Below are 14,104 nucleotides of genomic sequence, written 5' to 3'. Positions count from 1 at the left end.
ATCAACACTGCAAAATGAGGGATTTAGGAAAATGATCAACACCCTAGACAAACGCTACACAGTGCCGTCCCGCAACTAGTTTTCTATTGTTGCAGTACCTCCTCTATACACGCAGCGTCGAACACGAGACGGAATTACAAGCAGTACATTTTGCAGCAACGACAAAATGTGAGACATTTATTTTTATGTTCATTTACTGTTTTTATGTTCAGTCTCAACTGTTACGAAGTTGATGTGCAGTTAATAAGTGCAATAAATGTTTATATTGGAAAAGAAAATCGTGAGAGAATCGTGATCTCAATTCTAAGCACAAAAATCGTGATTCTTATTTTATGCAAAATTGTGCAGCCCTAACTGTAACCAACATAAATTCCTCTACGGATCAATATAGTATTCTGATTCTGAACTGTCGGAGTAGGTTTGATCATTTCATGTATTAATTTGGTGATTTATTAAATGTACAAATGTTATTCTAATCTGCTGCTGAGTCTCTTACGCTGATGAAAACACAGATAACACAGATCACGAACACCTGTTCAACCAATCACTTTCATTCCACTTTGATCTGTAACAAACTGACGCGTTCATCTCTGTTACAGTGTTGCGTTGCTATATTTTTGTGTTCTTTATGCTGTAGATTTTCACATCTCTGGAATAGTTGGCCGTAATAAGGATGATTTTCTGTAAAATAATATTGATATGACCCGTGAATTATTCGTAGATGACAGTTAGATTAGTTTGATGCTGCCGACACTTTCATGTGACCCAGCTGTGAAACGGTTAACTCAGAGAGCTGAAGATATCGTGGAGATGCTGACCTCGCTCCGTGGTGTACAGGGCCGTTTACCCTCATGATTAATATTCACAATAAAAATATGAGGCAAACATCATGAAGTCTGTATGTGTTTCACAGTGTCGAACAACCTTGGTACAGTTAAACCTAACAGTTACCACATGACGGAAACACCAACGTTATCTCTTTTAATAAAGTTTATGCATTTATCTTCCCTACTGCACTTTACGCTAGTGAAACCTGGCGCTCAACAAGTGCAACTATTCAACACCTGAACGTGCTTCAACAACGTGGCTTGCGGCGAATCCTGAGAATTTCCTACCGGGACCGAATAACAAATGAGGAGGTCCTACGAAGAGCAGGCACCCGCCCATTAGCCGATGTTGTTGCAGAAAGACGCTTTCGCTTTGCGGGACATATTTTACGCCTACCCCCTCATCGCCCAGCTAAGATTGCCATGACATGGCGTCCACGAACTGGCAAGCGAAAGCAAGGCCGACCAAAGACCACATGGCGTCGAACATTTATGGACGACCTGAGAACTGTCGACATTGCCTGGGACGAAGCTGAAGCAGTCGCTGCTGACCGACATCGATGGAGATCACTAGCTGCCCGATGCGCCGCTCGGCGTAGGAGGAACTAAGTACTAAGTAAGTATTTATAGGCAGGTCACGCTGACTACTGAACAAAAACACAAAGATCAGATGTTAATCAGATTTTTTTGCTCTCTCTCCTCCTTAAATATGTTTTTAATGTTAGTTATAATTCAGAATTGGCGACTGAAACACGTAGGACACATACAAACATCAGGAAATAAAATCCCGATAAATATAACCTCAGTAAATGTTAGTTTCAACATGCTGGTTGTTGGTGTGCAGAAATGCCTTCAAAAACAATGGCCACCAGGCCAAAGCAACGGTTTTGACTCGATCAGCGTTAACCCCGCCCCCTGGGTTTGATGGGTGACAGATCAAATGATTTTATGGTGAGACCTGAAGGAGTCAAGTGTGCCAAAATGAATTAATTAAATACAACAATACAATTCTCTCCGTGAATCGCTACCTTATCGTGGTGGAGGGTCTGTGTGTCCCAGACCATGGGAGACCCTACCAGGGCAAAAGCCCCTGGTAGGGTCTCCCATGGCAAATTGGTCCTGGGTGAGGGACCAGACAAGGAGCGATTCAGAAGATCCTTATGAAGAAAACATCGAGGGAACAGTTTACCCTGCCAGGGATAGGGTTACCAGGGCCTCGTCCTGGAGACAGGCCCGGGGAGGGTGCCCGAGGGCGAGCTTCTGGTGGCCGGGCCTTAGTCCATGGGGCCCGGCCAGGCACAACCCGAAAAGGGGACATGGGCCCATCCTCCCGCAGGCCCACTACACGCAGGAGGCGCCATATGGGTCGGGTGCATTGTGTGCTGGGCGGTGGCCAGGAGCGGAGGCCCTGGCGAACTGATCCCCGGCTACCAAGACTGGCAATTGAGACATGGAATGTCACCTCTCTGGTGAGGAAGGAGCCTGAGTTAGTGCGTGAGGTTGAGAGGTACCGGCTAGATATAGTCGGGCTCGCCTCTACGCATGGCTTGGGCTCTGGAACCAGTCTCCTGGAGAGGGGCTGGACTCTGTCTCAGTCTGGAGTTGCCCCTGGTGAGAGGCGGTGGGCTGGGGTGGGTATTCTAATATCCCCTCGGCTTGCTGCCGGTACATTGGGGTTCTTCCCGGTGGATGAGAGGGTTTGTTCCCTGCGCCTTAGGGTCGGGTAATGGGTCCTGACTGTCATCTGCACTTATGCGCCGAGTGGCAGTTCAGAGTACCCAGCCTTCTTAGAGTCCCTGGGTGGGGTGCTGGAAGGTGCTCCACCTGGAGACTGTTGTCCTGCTGGGAGACTTCAATGCTCATGTGGGTTATGACAGCGAGACCTGGAGGGGCGTGATTGGGAGGAACGGCCTCCCTGATTTGAACCCGAGTGGTGTTTTGTTATTGGACTTCTGTGCAAATCCCAGTTTAACCATAATGAACACCTTGTTCGAACATAAGAGTGTCCATAAGTGCACGTGGCACCAGGACGCTCTAGGCCGCAGGTCGATGATCGATTTTGTAATCGTATCAGCAGACCTGCGACCATATGTTCTGGACACTCGGGTAAAGAGAGGGGCAGAGCTGTCAACTGATCACCACCTGGTGGTGAGTTGGATCAGGTGGCGGGGGAGAACGCTGGACAGACCTGGTGCACCTAAACGCGTAGTGAGGGTGTGCTGGGAACGTCTAGCAGAGGCCCCAGTCCATGAAATCTTCAACGCACACCTCCGGCAGAGCTTCAACAGCATTCCGAGGGAGACTGGGGACATTGAGTCCGAATGGACCATGTTCAACGTCTCCAATGCTGAAGCTGCTGCATTGAGCTGTGGCCAATGTGCCTGCCGTGGTGGTAATCCCCGAACCAAATGGTGGACACCAGAGGTGAGGGGAGCCACCAGGCTGAAGAAGGAGTCCTATCTGGCTTGGTTAGCCTGTGGGACTCCGGAGGCAGCTGACAGGTATCAACAGCCCAAACGGAATGACGTTGTAGGGCTGTCCTGGTTGACACGCCTCTACAATGTTGCGTGGAGATCAGGAGCAGTACCCCTGGACTGGCAGAACGGGGTGGTGGTCCCTATCTTTAAGAAAGGGGACCAGAGGGTGTGTTCCAACTACAGGGGAATCACACTCCTCAGCCTCCCTGGGAAAGTCTATGCCAGGGTGCTGGAAAGGAGAGTTCGTCCGTTAGTCGAACCTCGGATACAGGAGGAACAATGCGGTTTTCGTCCTGGTCGTGGAACATTGGATCAGCTCTTTATCCTCTCAACGATACTTGAGGGTGCATGAGAGTTTGCCCAACCAGTCTACATGTGTTTTGTGGACTTGGAGAAGGCATTTGACTGTGTCCCTCGGGGTGTCCTGTGGGAGGTGTTGCAGGAGTATGGGGTGTCTGGCCCATTGCTACGGGCCATTCGATCGCTATACAACCGTTGCAAGAGCTTGGTTCGCATTGCCAGCAATAAGTCGGACTCGTTCCCGGTGGGTGATGGGCTCCGCCAGGGCTGCCCTTTGTCTCCGGTTCTGTTCATAATTTTTATGGACAGGATTTCTAGGCGCAGCCAAGTGGCGGAGGGCTTTCATGTCGGTGGCCTCAGAATCTCATCTCTGCATTTCGCGGATGATTTGGTTCTGTTGGCTTCATCGGGTGATGGCCTCCAGCTCGCACTGGAATGGTTCGCAGCAGAGTGTGAAGCAGCAGGACTGACGATCAACAGACCCAGGACACGCTGGAGAGATTATATCTCTCGGCTGGCCTGGGAACGCCTTGGTGTTCCCTCGGATAAGCTGGAGGAGGAGGCTGGGGAGAAGGAGGTCTGGGCTTCTCTGCTTAGGCTGCTGCCCCCGCGACCCGGCCCCAGATAAAGCGGATGAAGATGGATGGATGGATAAATACAACATTAAATCATTAATTAAATGTGTCAATAATATTTATTTAATTAATTTAAAATTTTAATTAATTTTAAATTAATTATTGCCACATTTAATTAATTATTTAATGGTGTATTAAATTAATTCATTATATAGGTCCTGGCTATGGAACGCCAGGACTGCCATAATGAATTAATTAAATACACCATTAAATAATTAATTAAATGTGGCAATAATTAATTAAAATTGGAATTAATTAATTAAATAGTTATGACACATGTAATTAATTAATTATTGACACATTTAATTAATTATTTATGTATTTCACATTTTAATTAATTATTGACACATTTAATTAATTATTGACACATGTAATTAATTATTTAATGATATATTTATTTATTTCATTTTGGCAGTCCTGACGCCTGGCTCTCATCTTGAAATAATTTTATCTGTCAGCCTCACCCATCAAACTCAGGGGGCGGGGTTAACGCTGCCCATGCAGCTTCTCTAACATTTGATTGGTTGCCGTGCAAAGTAAGTCAAAACAGGTCGATCCTAGATAATCGATTGCTTGTGTAGACTTGGGGCAGTCAGGTATCCCAGAATGCAGATCAAATCACAGGCAGCAATGGTGGTGGTGTAGTTTTAAAATACCCCGTTTTTCTGTCACCAGCTACACTTTTAACAGTGTTTTAGCCGCGAATGTCGCGACGTACGTCTGGTCAGGTTGTCAACATAGAGCACGTTTGCAAAAGTGCTCAGATGTTTTCCGAGATTTCACTAGCTCTGCTAACAGTTAGCATGCAGAGTGCACCGAGGGGGTTACGTTAACCGGTTTGTTTACATATTCCACTCTCCGTGTTCCACATGTTGCATTCGCAGATTCTCATTTTCACCGAACGATCGTCTCTTTCCGCCTGGTCTTGTGTCTCTGTGCTTCTGTAACATAAAGAACGAGCTGACATTTTTCTCACGAAACCAGCGATCAGCTCAACAGACCCTCAGTTTACCTGCATGCATCCTCCTCTTCCTCATCTGTCAGCTGTTTAACACCTGCTGCTAATTCAAGAAACACGCCTACGTTACCTGGTGATAGTCACAGTTTAACTGGGCAGCCGGTGCTCGATATAAAGCAATGTCAGCGCATTTTTCTGCACAAGATAAGTAAATATAGTGTTTTCCCCGAGCGCAGAGCTGCTGGAGCTCGTTTCCTTACAGAGCACTTTATAGGCGAACAGCTTCATCAGCGGCTGATGTCCAATCACCGGCACACAGCTTTGAAACCTCAGCTGAGTTTTAGCTCTCAGTGGTTAAACGCTGGACTTCATTCACTCAGGTTCTGTCTGTCGGGTCACGTTTACTTCGCTGTTTTATTTACAACTGAGCAAATCGGTTTGGCTGAGGTTAAAGTTACGTTTCATAACTGCATAGTTTCACAGACGTTTAATGGTTCACTGGCACATGTGTTAGACTGAACTATCATCTAAATATCATCTGTTTTTTAATAGTTATTCAACTGTATTCTAAGCACCAGCTGTCTGTTAGAATGTGATTTTTTTTCTCTCTCTGTTGGCAGAGGTATAAAAATGCGCAGGAAAATCTGACGTGCATGGCGAACTTCACCGACGATATTTAGGGAGGAATAAACACACATCAAACATAAATGAACCATTTGCCTGTCTCCATAATTGAGAGCATTTTCTCTTCTTATGTCAACACTCTCTCTCTCTCTCTTTTTTTTTTGCTTTTTCGGTCATGTTATGTTTACCTGTCAAAGGCTTGTTACAAACTATGAAACACATTGTGCAGACTTCTGGATGTTAGAAGAAAACGAATACTGCTCATGAATGAGACTAAAGGCAGGAAGGTGTCCTTTAAAACTAAACATGTTAATAGGACCTCCCTGTTTATATCATAGTTTATGATATAGCACGTGTATTTCAGTAATAGCCTGCTGAGGCCACTATACGTGCTGGCCTCATATCAAATGTGAAGGCAGACTGAGTCTATGTTTGACGTTTTTTATATCTAATCTTCCTTTTCAAACATTTAAACAGCAGCGAGTCTGCAGCTGAGGGAATACAAACTCAAACTGTCGGAACAGGTTTGCTCGTTTCTTGGATTCATTTGGTGATTTATTAAATGTATAACTGTTATTCTAATCTGCTGCTGGGTCTCTTACACTTTTCTTTATGCTGTATATTTTCACGTCTCTGGAATAGTTGGCAGTTAGATAGTCAGCTGGGAAACTTTGTGTTAACTCATGGAGCTGAGGATATCGTGGATATCGTGGATATGCAGATGTTAAACAGATTTATTTGCTCTCTCTCCTCCTTAAACATGTTTTTAATGTTAGTTATAATTCAGAATTGGCGACTGAAACACGTAGGACACATAAGAACATCAGGAAATAAAATCCCGATAAATATAACCTCAGTAAAAGAAGTCAGCGGGGGTTACTACAGCTGTGTACCGGGGCCTGCGCTTTGTCGGTGGGATTGCTTGCGAGGCGAACGGGTCTATCCCGGGCGATCGTGGCTAAAGAGTTGGGAGTTCGCCTTGTAATCGGAAGGTTGCCGGTTCGAGCCCCGGCTCGGACAGTCTCGGTCGTTGTGTCCTTGGGCAAGACACTTCACCCGTTGCCTACTGGTGGTGGTCAGAGGGCCCGGTGGCGCCAGTGTCCGGCAGCCTCGCCTCTGTCAGTGCGCCCCAGGGCAGCTGTGGCTACAATGTAGCTGCCATCACCAGTGTGTGAATGTGTGCGTGACTGGATATGTAAAGCGCTTTGGGGTCCTTAGGGACTAGTAAAGCGCTATATAAATACAGGCCAGGCCATTTATCCCACGCTTTGCCGTGAGACTGGGCAGACATCATCGAAACACTTTTGCAAAGAGGCTGTATCTTGACAAACCGACCAGACACATGAAGATTAAACCACTACATTCTCGGCTAAAAAAATATTAAAACGGTATTTGGTGACACACAAACAGGGTTTTTCAAAGTTCAGTTCTGTTAGCTTCCACATGCCGGTTGTTGTGTGCTAGAAACAATGGCCACCAGGCCAAAGCAATGGTTTTGACTCGATTAGCGTTAACCCCGCCCCCTGAGTTTGATGGGTGAGGCTGACAGATTATTTCATGATGAGAGCCAGGCGCCAGGACTGCCAAAATGAAATAAATAAATATATCATTAAATAATTAATTAAATGTGTCAATAATTAATTAAATGTGTCAATAATTAATTAATTACATGTGTCATAACTATTTATTTATTTAATTAATTCCAATTTTAATTAATTATTGCCACATTTAATTAATTATTTAATGGTGTATTTAATTAATTCATTATGGCAGTCCTGGCGTTCCATACCTGGCATTCCACCGCTGTGTAATCAATTATTGTAAATGTAAATGTTATCAGGAAATGATCAGACAGGAGAGGGTTTTCAGGAAACACTTAAATGTTCAGTTTCTATGCCATATGTTAAAACAAGATCTAGAGTGTGATTAAAGTGGTGGGTGGGTTCTTGATTGAGTCTAATTAAAAGTCTGTCTTGGTCTTTGCTTTTCAAGGTTTTGCATTAGGTCATAGGACGTGGTACCTTCGTAGTACCAGATACTTCTGTAGTACCTGTACGAACGGGGTTCCAAGTGAACTGAGCAGGTACTAAAATGTGTCGTCATCAGACTACATGTCACCGATTCGCTGGTCAGTGGCGTCACTCGATGAGTGTTCCCCTGAGTCTGGAGAAACGCTATCGACCTTTGTTGTAGCGTTTGTGACACACACTAATTATTTCGCTCGGACGCATTGTTATGACAACAACCAGCAAATTAGGATGTACTAAATTAAGCCAGAAACAGCTTTACGCTCCATTTGGAGCTGTGACATCATCGCCATCAGCACTCAGTATTCAGAGGTGGAGCTCTCCAGCACACGACTGCACCTCCACCAGCCCTCGCTCACTGTGATGAGCTGCAGCAGGAGGGAGAACTGAAAGTCAAACATTCACACTTCCTGCTATAAAGCCTCGTGTGTCACATGTCAGCAGCTCAGAGTTTCCATGAGTCAGAGGATGTCAGCTGACAGAAAGTATCAACTATCACTGTGACATCACTTCCTGTTAGTGATGGTCAGGAATCATGTGATTAGTTGCGAATTCCCTCACATGATCAGAACTGCGAGCACGTCCCTGCGACTGACGTCCTGTCATCCTCACCTGTTTCAGGCAGCTTCAGGAAAACAGACCTGGCGGCGGTTTAAGCAGTGGGCGTGGCACAAAGAGGCACTTCAGTCTTGGGTGGGCCAGCGGTGTGTGGGTGAAGCAGAGCCTTGTTTCACCACCAACATGTGAGCGGCCACAGCGCGTCGGCAAACACGCAAAGAAGCCTCCATCCACTGTCTGTTTAAAACAATGTCACGGCGCTGCGAGTAGTCACTCTGTTGCCGGATTATTGAGGAGCAAACTGAGCGTGTCACACAGGAAACACTCCAGGTTTTCCCTAACCGTGTGCACTAACACAGCTCAGTAACTTGCACCTGTACGTCCCCCTAACCCCGCCTCCCCGCACACACGCCTCAGGCTTGGCGGCATGCCGGCAAGCACTCACCTCGCCTCGTTTCTTGTGCAGCTCCGTCAGCTCCTCCTGGTGCCGAATCCTCATCTGAGCCATCTCCTGCTGCAGAGCGTCGCTGCGACTCGAGTCCGCCGCACTGCCACGGGACACAGAGACACGTTAGACAACACGCCGACGAGTGACAGCACACACCAGCACGCCTTACACTCACCTGGACTCGTGGCCTCTCTGAACGTCATATTTGTCGGCCTGGTAACGCTCCGATAGAACAGCCTGCAGGTCCGCCTTCTCCAGGAGACGGTTATCTGAAAACCCATCAATACATCAACAACTATGACAACTCAAACAACATGGACGCTACGCTGTAGGTGGCTGACAAGTGTGTGGGTGGAGCTTCCTTCTGTCAGCTGCACTCAGGGTTAGTCAGGTCCTCCTGAGCGCCGACACGACAGCTCCAGTCAGCTGTACAGGTGTGTGAGCTGCAGCCATGTTTAAATCCAACATGGGAGTCAGCACCGTGTTAATGTCAAGGGGGCGTCACCACAGCAACCTACGAAGCAGAGCTCTGAAAGGCTTCACTGCGATGAGTTGATGTGTCGCTGAGTGCTTCTGTGGGCACACTGCTCTGTGCTTGGTGACCAACACGAGTCGAACTGAGAACGTAGTCATTCTTCATCAGAGTGGAAGTGTGATTTTTAGGACACTCAAGCCTAGCTTCTAATCAGCTCCTGCTGTTGTTTGGCAGGGCGTAGTCATGTGGGTCTAATCCTGCTAGACCTCAGTGCAGCATTCAATACTGTCGACCATAATATCCTATTAGAGCGATTAGAACATGCTGTAGGTATTACAGGTACTGTGCTGCAGTGGTTTGTATCATATCTATCTAATAGACTCCAGTTTGTGCATGTAAATGGAGAGTCCTCTTCACACACTGAGGTTAATTATGGAGTTCCACAGGGTTCAGTGCTAGGACCAATTCTGTTTACATTATACATGCTTCCCTTAGGGAGCATCATTAGAAGACATAGCATACATTTTCACTGCTATGCAGATGACACCCAGCTCTATCTGTCCATGAAGCCAGATAACACACACCAATGAGTTAAACTGCAGAAATGTCTTAAAGACATAAAGACCTGGATGGCCGCTAACTTTCTGCTTCTTAATTCAGATCAAACTGAGGTTATTGTACTCGGCGCTGAAAAGCTTAGAAATATGGTATCTAACCAGATTCTTACTCTGGATGGCATTACCTTGGCCTCCAGTAACACTGTGAGGAACCTTGGAGTCATTTCTGACCAGGACATGTCCTTCAACGCACATATTAAACAAATATGTAAGACTGCGTTCTTCCATTTGTGCAACATCTCTAAAGTTAGAAATATCCTGTCTCAGAGTGACGCTGAAAAACTAGTTCATGCATTTATTACTTCCAGGCTGGACGACTGTAATTCATTATTATCAGGAAGTCCTAAAAACTCCCTTAAAAGCCTTCAGCTAATCCAAAATGCTGCAGCAAGAGTGCTGACAGGGACTAGAAAGAGAGAGCAGATTTCTCCTGCTTTGGCTTCCAGAATTCAAAATCCTGATCCTCACATACAAGGTCTTAAATAATCAGGCCCCATCTTATCTTAATGACCTTGTAGTACCATATCACCCTATTAGAGCACTTGGCTCTCGCTCTGCAGGCCTACTTGTTGTTCCTAGAGTATTTAAAAGTAGAATGGGAGGCAGAGCCTTCAGTTTTCAGGCCCCTCTTCTGTGGAACCAGCTTCCAGTTTGGATTCAGGAGACAGACACTATCTCTACTTTCAAGATTAGGCTTCAAACTTTCCTTTTTGCTAAAGCATATAGTTAGGGCTGGACCAGGTGACCCTGAATCCTCCCTTAGTTATGCTGCAATAGACGTAGGCTGCCGGGGATTCCCATGATGCACTGAGTTTTTCAGTCACCTTTCTCACTCACTATGTGTTAACAGACCTCTCTGCATTGAATCATATCTGTTATTAACCTCTGTCTCTCTTCCACAGCATGTCTTTATCCCGTCTTCCTTCTCTCACCCCAACCAATCACAGCAGATGGCCCCGCCCCTCCCTGAGCCTGGTTCTGCTTGAGGTTTCTTCCTGTTAAAAGGGAGTTTTTCCTTCCCACTGTCGCCAAAGTGCTGCTCATAGGGGGTCATATGATTGTTGGGTTTTTCTCTGTATCTATGAAGCGCCTTGAGGCAACTTATGTTGTGATTTGGCGCTATATAAATAAAATTGAATTGAATTAATCTAACTGAGTGTGTTCATGCAGGTTTGTGTGTCTTAGAGCAGCGGTCTCCAACATTTTTTGCGCCACGGACCGGTTTATGCCCGAAAATATTTTCACGGACCGGCCTTTAAATACAACAAAATAAAACTAGTACCGGTACCAAAAAAAGAAAATTTATTCATAACACACGTGAAAAGACCCAGGAAAACCGAGTAAACGATAAAAACGATAACAAAATAACGCTGAAAACCGATATAAACCCTGAAAACCATACATTTCACACCTGAGCCTCAACTCTCGCGGCCCGGTACCAAACGACTCACGGACCGGTACCGGTCCGAGGCCCGGTGGTTGGGGACCGCTGCTTTAGAGCTCTGACTTCACTTCAGACTTAAGGAGGAAGATGAAGAAATGTTCATATATAGCTCAGCTACTTGCGATCTTTGACTTCAAACCAACTTACAGCTGCTGCCTTACAGCAGTTCTTAAAATAACTTTAAAATTTCTATCTGAACCTCTGGAAACTGGAACATTCCAGGGAATTCTACCGAGTACAGAGGGTTAAAGAAAGAGTGTGTGTCTCACACTGCAGGATGATCTCCTCGAAGGCCTGTCTCTGCTCTCGGTCTCTAAGCTTGAGTTGCTCCGCCACGTGTTTCTTCCACAAACACTCGCCTCGTCGCTCCGCCATCACCTGCTGACACACACACAAACACACACAGCTGGGTCCAGACAGAGCTTCGACCTTTAATGCAGTCTCCACCTGTCTAACAGAGGGCCAAACACCTGTTCAGGTGAATTGTTGTAAGAGGGCCATGACTACGGAGGAGGTGCAACATATCCAGGCTTTCTTTGAGTTAACTAGATCAACAAAACCTAACCTCAGTCAGAGCTAACTCTCTCTGATAACCTGGGCTCTCTGCTTCAGGCTCAGTGAGCACTGACATGAAACAGGGGTATTCTGCATGTCATGCGACTCTTCCTCCTCACAGAATGACCCTGTGAATGCTGCTTGCACCAATCAAAGCCATGATCAAGGATGATGATGATGATCTGAGAGCTGAAGCAGCAGAATCTTCAGCACAGAGCGGGAGAATAAAATTTGATTTACAGCGAATGATTTGGTGTCTGAGCGCACTCAGTGCTGCTCTTTGTCTCTAAGATGACGGCTACACATTACAGCTGTTTCCATGGAAACATGAACACTTCCTGTCCCACAGCCTGATAAAGGAGACCTGAAATCAAATCAGAGGGCATTAATGTGATTGGCTGAACAGGTGTGTTCACTGTTTGCAGTGACTCAGCAGGAGCATCACATGCAGTCTTAGCTGCTGGGCATCTTTTACTGCTTTCCGGAAGAAGCTGCACACTGACAACATGCACGTAAAAAAACCAGAGGAAACATCACCTGTTCTGCATCTGTTTCCAGCTTGTGGAAGAGCCGATTGGGCCACAGAGTCTATGTCAGCTGATAGGTAATAATAAAACCTGTAATCTGTGTTAAAATTGCCTAAATAGGATCTTAAGCCCCGCCTCCTAGATCTTTGTCTGAAAACACAGAGGCTCAGGCTGGTCAAGTCTCACCTGGCCTGCAGGTGTGCAACCTCTGCTGCGATCCCTCTGACACCCAACAGAGGCCCACTGTATTTGGGCCTCTGTCTGCATCTTAATTGTCCCTTGGGGATAAATAAAGTCTCTCTGACTCTGTCCCACAGACGGCCATGTTTAACACCTGACAGGGTGTGGAAAACATGCCTGGGTAATAACCTGCATTATTGGGGGCGTAGCCTCTTTGACTAACAGCTGTCTGTAAATGGACAGGTCTGATTCAACTACTGGAGTGCTCAAAGCACTTTAAAGCACACACACACACCTAAAGAGTAACTCAGGGTTCAGTGTCTTGCTCAAAGGCACTTTGGCACCCAGGGCTCAAACCACCAAACTTCTGATTGCTATATAACCTGCATGTTCACATGAGCTACCTGGACCTCTGTCCCACCCCTTGTGGAGATGAGTCCAGCTATGTCGGATGACGTCACTCTGATCAGCCCCTCCTGGTGGCGGAATAACTAAGCAACCTGTGAACTCAGGTGAGGAGCACGGGCGACAGCGACGCGGTGAACCACGTGATTAAACTCCCACAACAAAGACAAACACATTGATGACGTCAGGTGGACCCCGGCTCCCCTGAGCGGACGGCTAGCTTCTCTGTTAGCATGCTAACATAGGAAGAGCAGTGCTAACAGGCTAGCGGTCCTCTGAATTTCTCCGCGGCAGCGTGGCCGCGGCAGCGTGGCCGCCGGGAGGGCTCCTGCGGGCGGGCCTGGGGTGCTCCGAAGCTCGCGGTGAGGCTGCTCGCGGACTTGGACCCCCGTGACTCAACACGTTAGCATGCTAGCCGCGGGGCTCGCAAAGCGTAGCGGACACTCACTGCGCGTGTGTGCGTCCCCGACGGCGGCGCGTGTCCTCCGCGAGATCCCCGTCCACCTCGCGCTCCGGTCTCCGGTTTCCGGTGATTTTCGGTGAATTTGTCATCAAACAACACCTGAGCTGCAGCCGCCGATCCACTTCTGCGCCATTCTGACTCCAGCGCGCACTTCCGGGAGGCCGCACGAAGATGACGTCATAACTGACTGTTTTGGTGAATCTTTATTGACACTGCTGAATGAATGGCCCAGAATGAGTGTGTATGCGTGGTGTTCCGGTGTTATGCCCAAAACTGATTGCTCGTATTTAAACTGCTATAAATAACTTGTTGGTCTCTAATAGCTGAAATACATGTCAAATGTTTCCCTCATGAATGACATCAAGCCAACTTGAGCCACAAACAACATTCCTGTCACAAGGTAGACGTGGCAATCAGTTTTTGGCAGTGCCTTTTATATATCCTTTATTTTTCCAGTTAAATAAATCTCCTTGACATTACTGTTAAAAAACACATTTTTAATCTGGCCAAGAGGACAGCAGATATTGCAACACATATAACAACAGTTCTGTAAACATATTTCAAAAAGGACAAAAAGGACCGGA

The 14,104-nt window shown here is 46.6% G+C and overlaps 1 protein-coding gene across 5 annotated transcripts in view; it reads right to left on the bottom strand.

The window, feature by feature from the left end:
* atg16l1 (ATG16 autophagy related 16-like 1 (S. cerevisiae)) overlaps positions 1-13,713 on the bottom strand; it is a 25,252-nt gene extending 11,539 nt beyond the window's left edge. For 4 of the 5 annotated variants that reach the window (XM_026191959.1, XM_026191962.1, XM_026191963.1 and 1 more), the window contains exons 1-4: positions 13,506-13,713; positions 11,660-11,771; positions 9,030-9,123; positions 8,852-8,954 (exon numbers count right to left, since the gene is read on the bottom strand). In XM_026191959.1, the coding sequence (XP_026047744.1) occupies positions 8,852-8,954; positions 9,030-9,123; positions 11,660-11,765 (303 nt within the window). In that variant the 5' untranslated portion in view covers positions 11,766-11,771; positions 13,506-13,713. The remainder of the gene's footprint in view (positions 1-8,851; positions 8,955-9,029; positions 9,124-11,659; positions 11,772-13,505) is intronic. The other variant, XM_026191960.1, reaches the window with a different exon arrangement.
* Positions 13,714-14,104: the final 391 nt, after the last annotated feature.

This window comes from Astatotilapia calliptera, chromosome 14 (assembly GCF_900246225.1).
Source record: "Astatotilapia calliptera chromosome 14, fAstCal1.2, whole genome shotgun sequence".
In the NCBI taxonomy this organism is placed as follows: domain Eukaryota; kingdom Metazoa; phylum Chordata; class Actinopteri; order Cichliformes; family Cichlidae; genus Astatotilapia; species Astatotilapia calliptera.
This window is presented reverse-complemented; position numbering and strand designations above follow the sequence as displayed.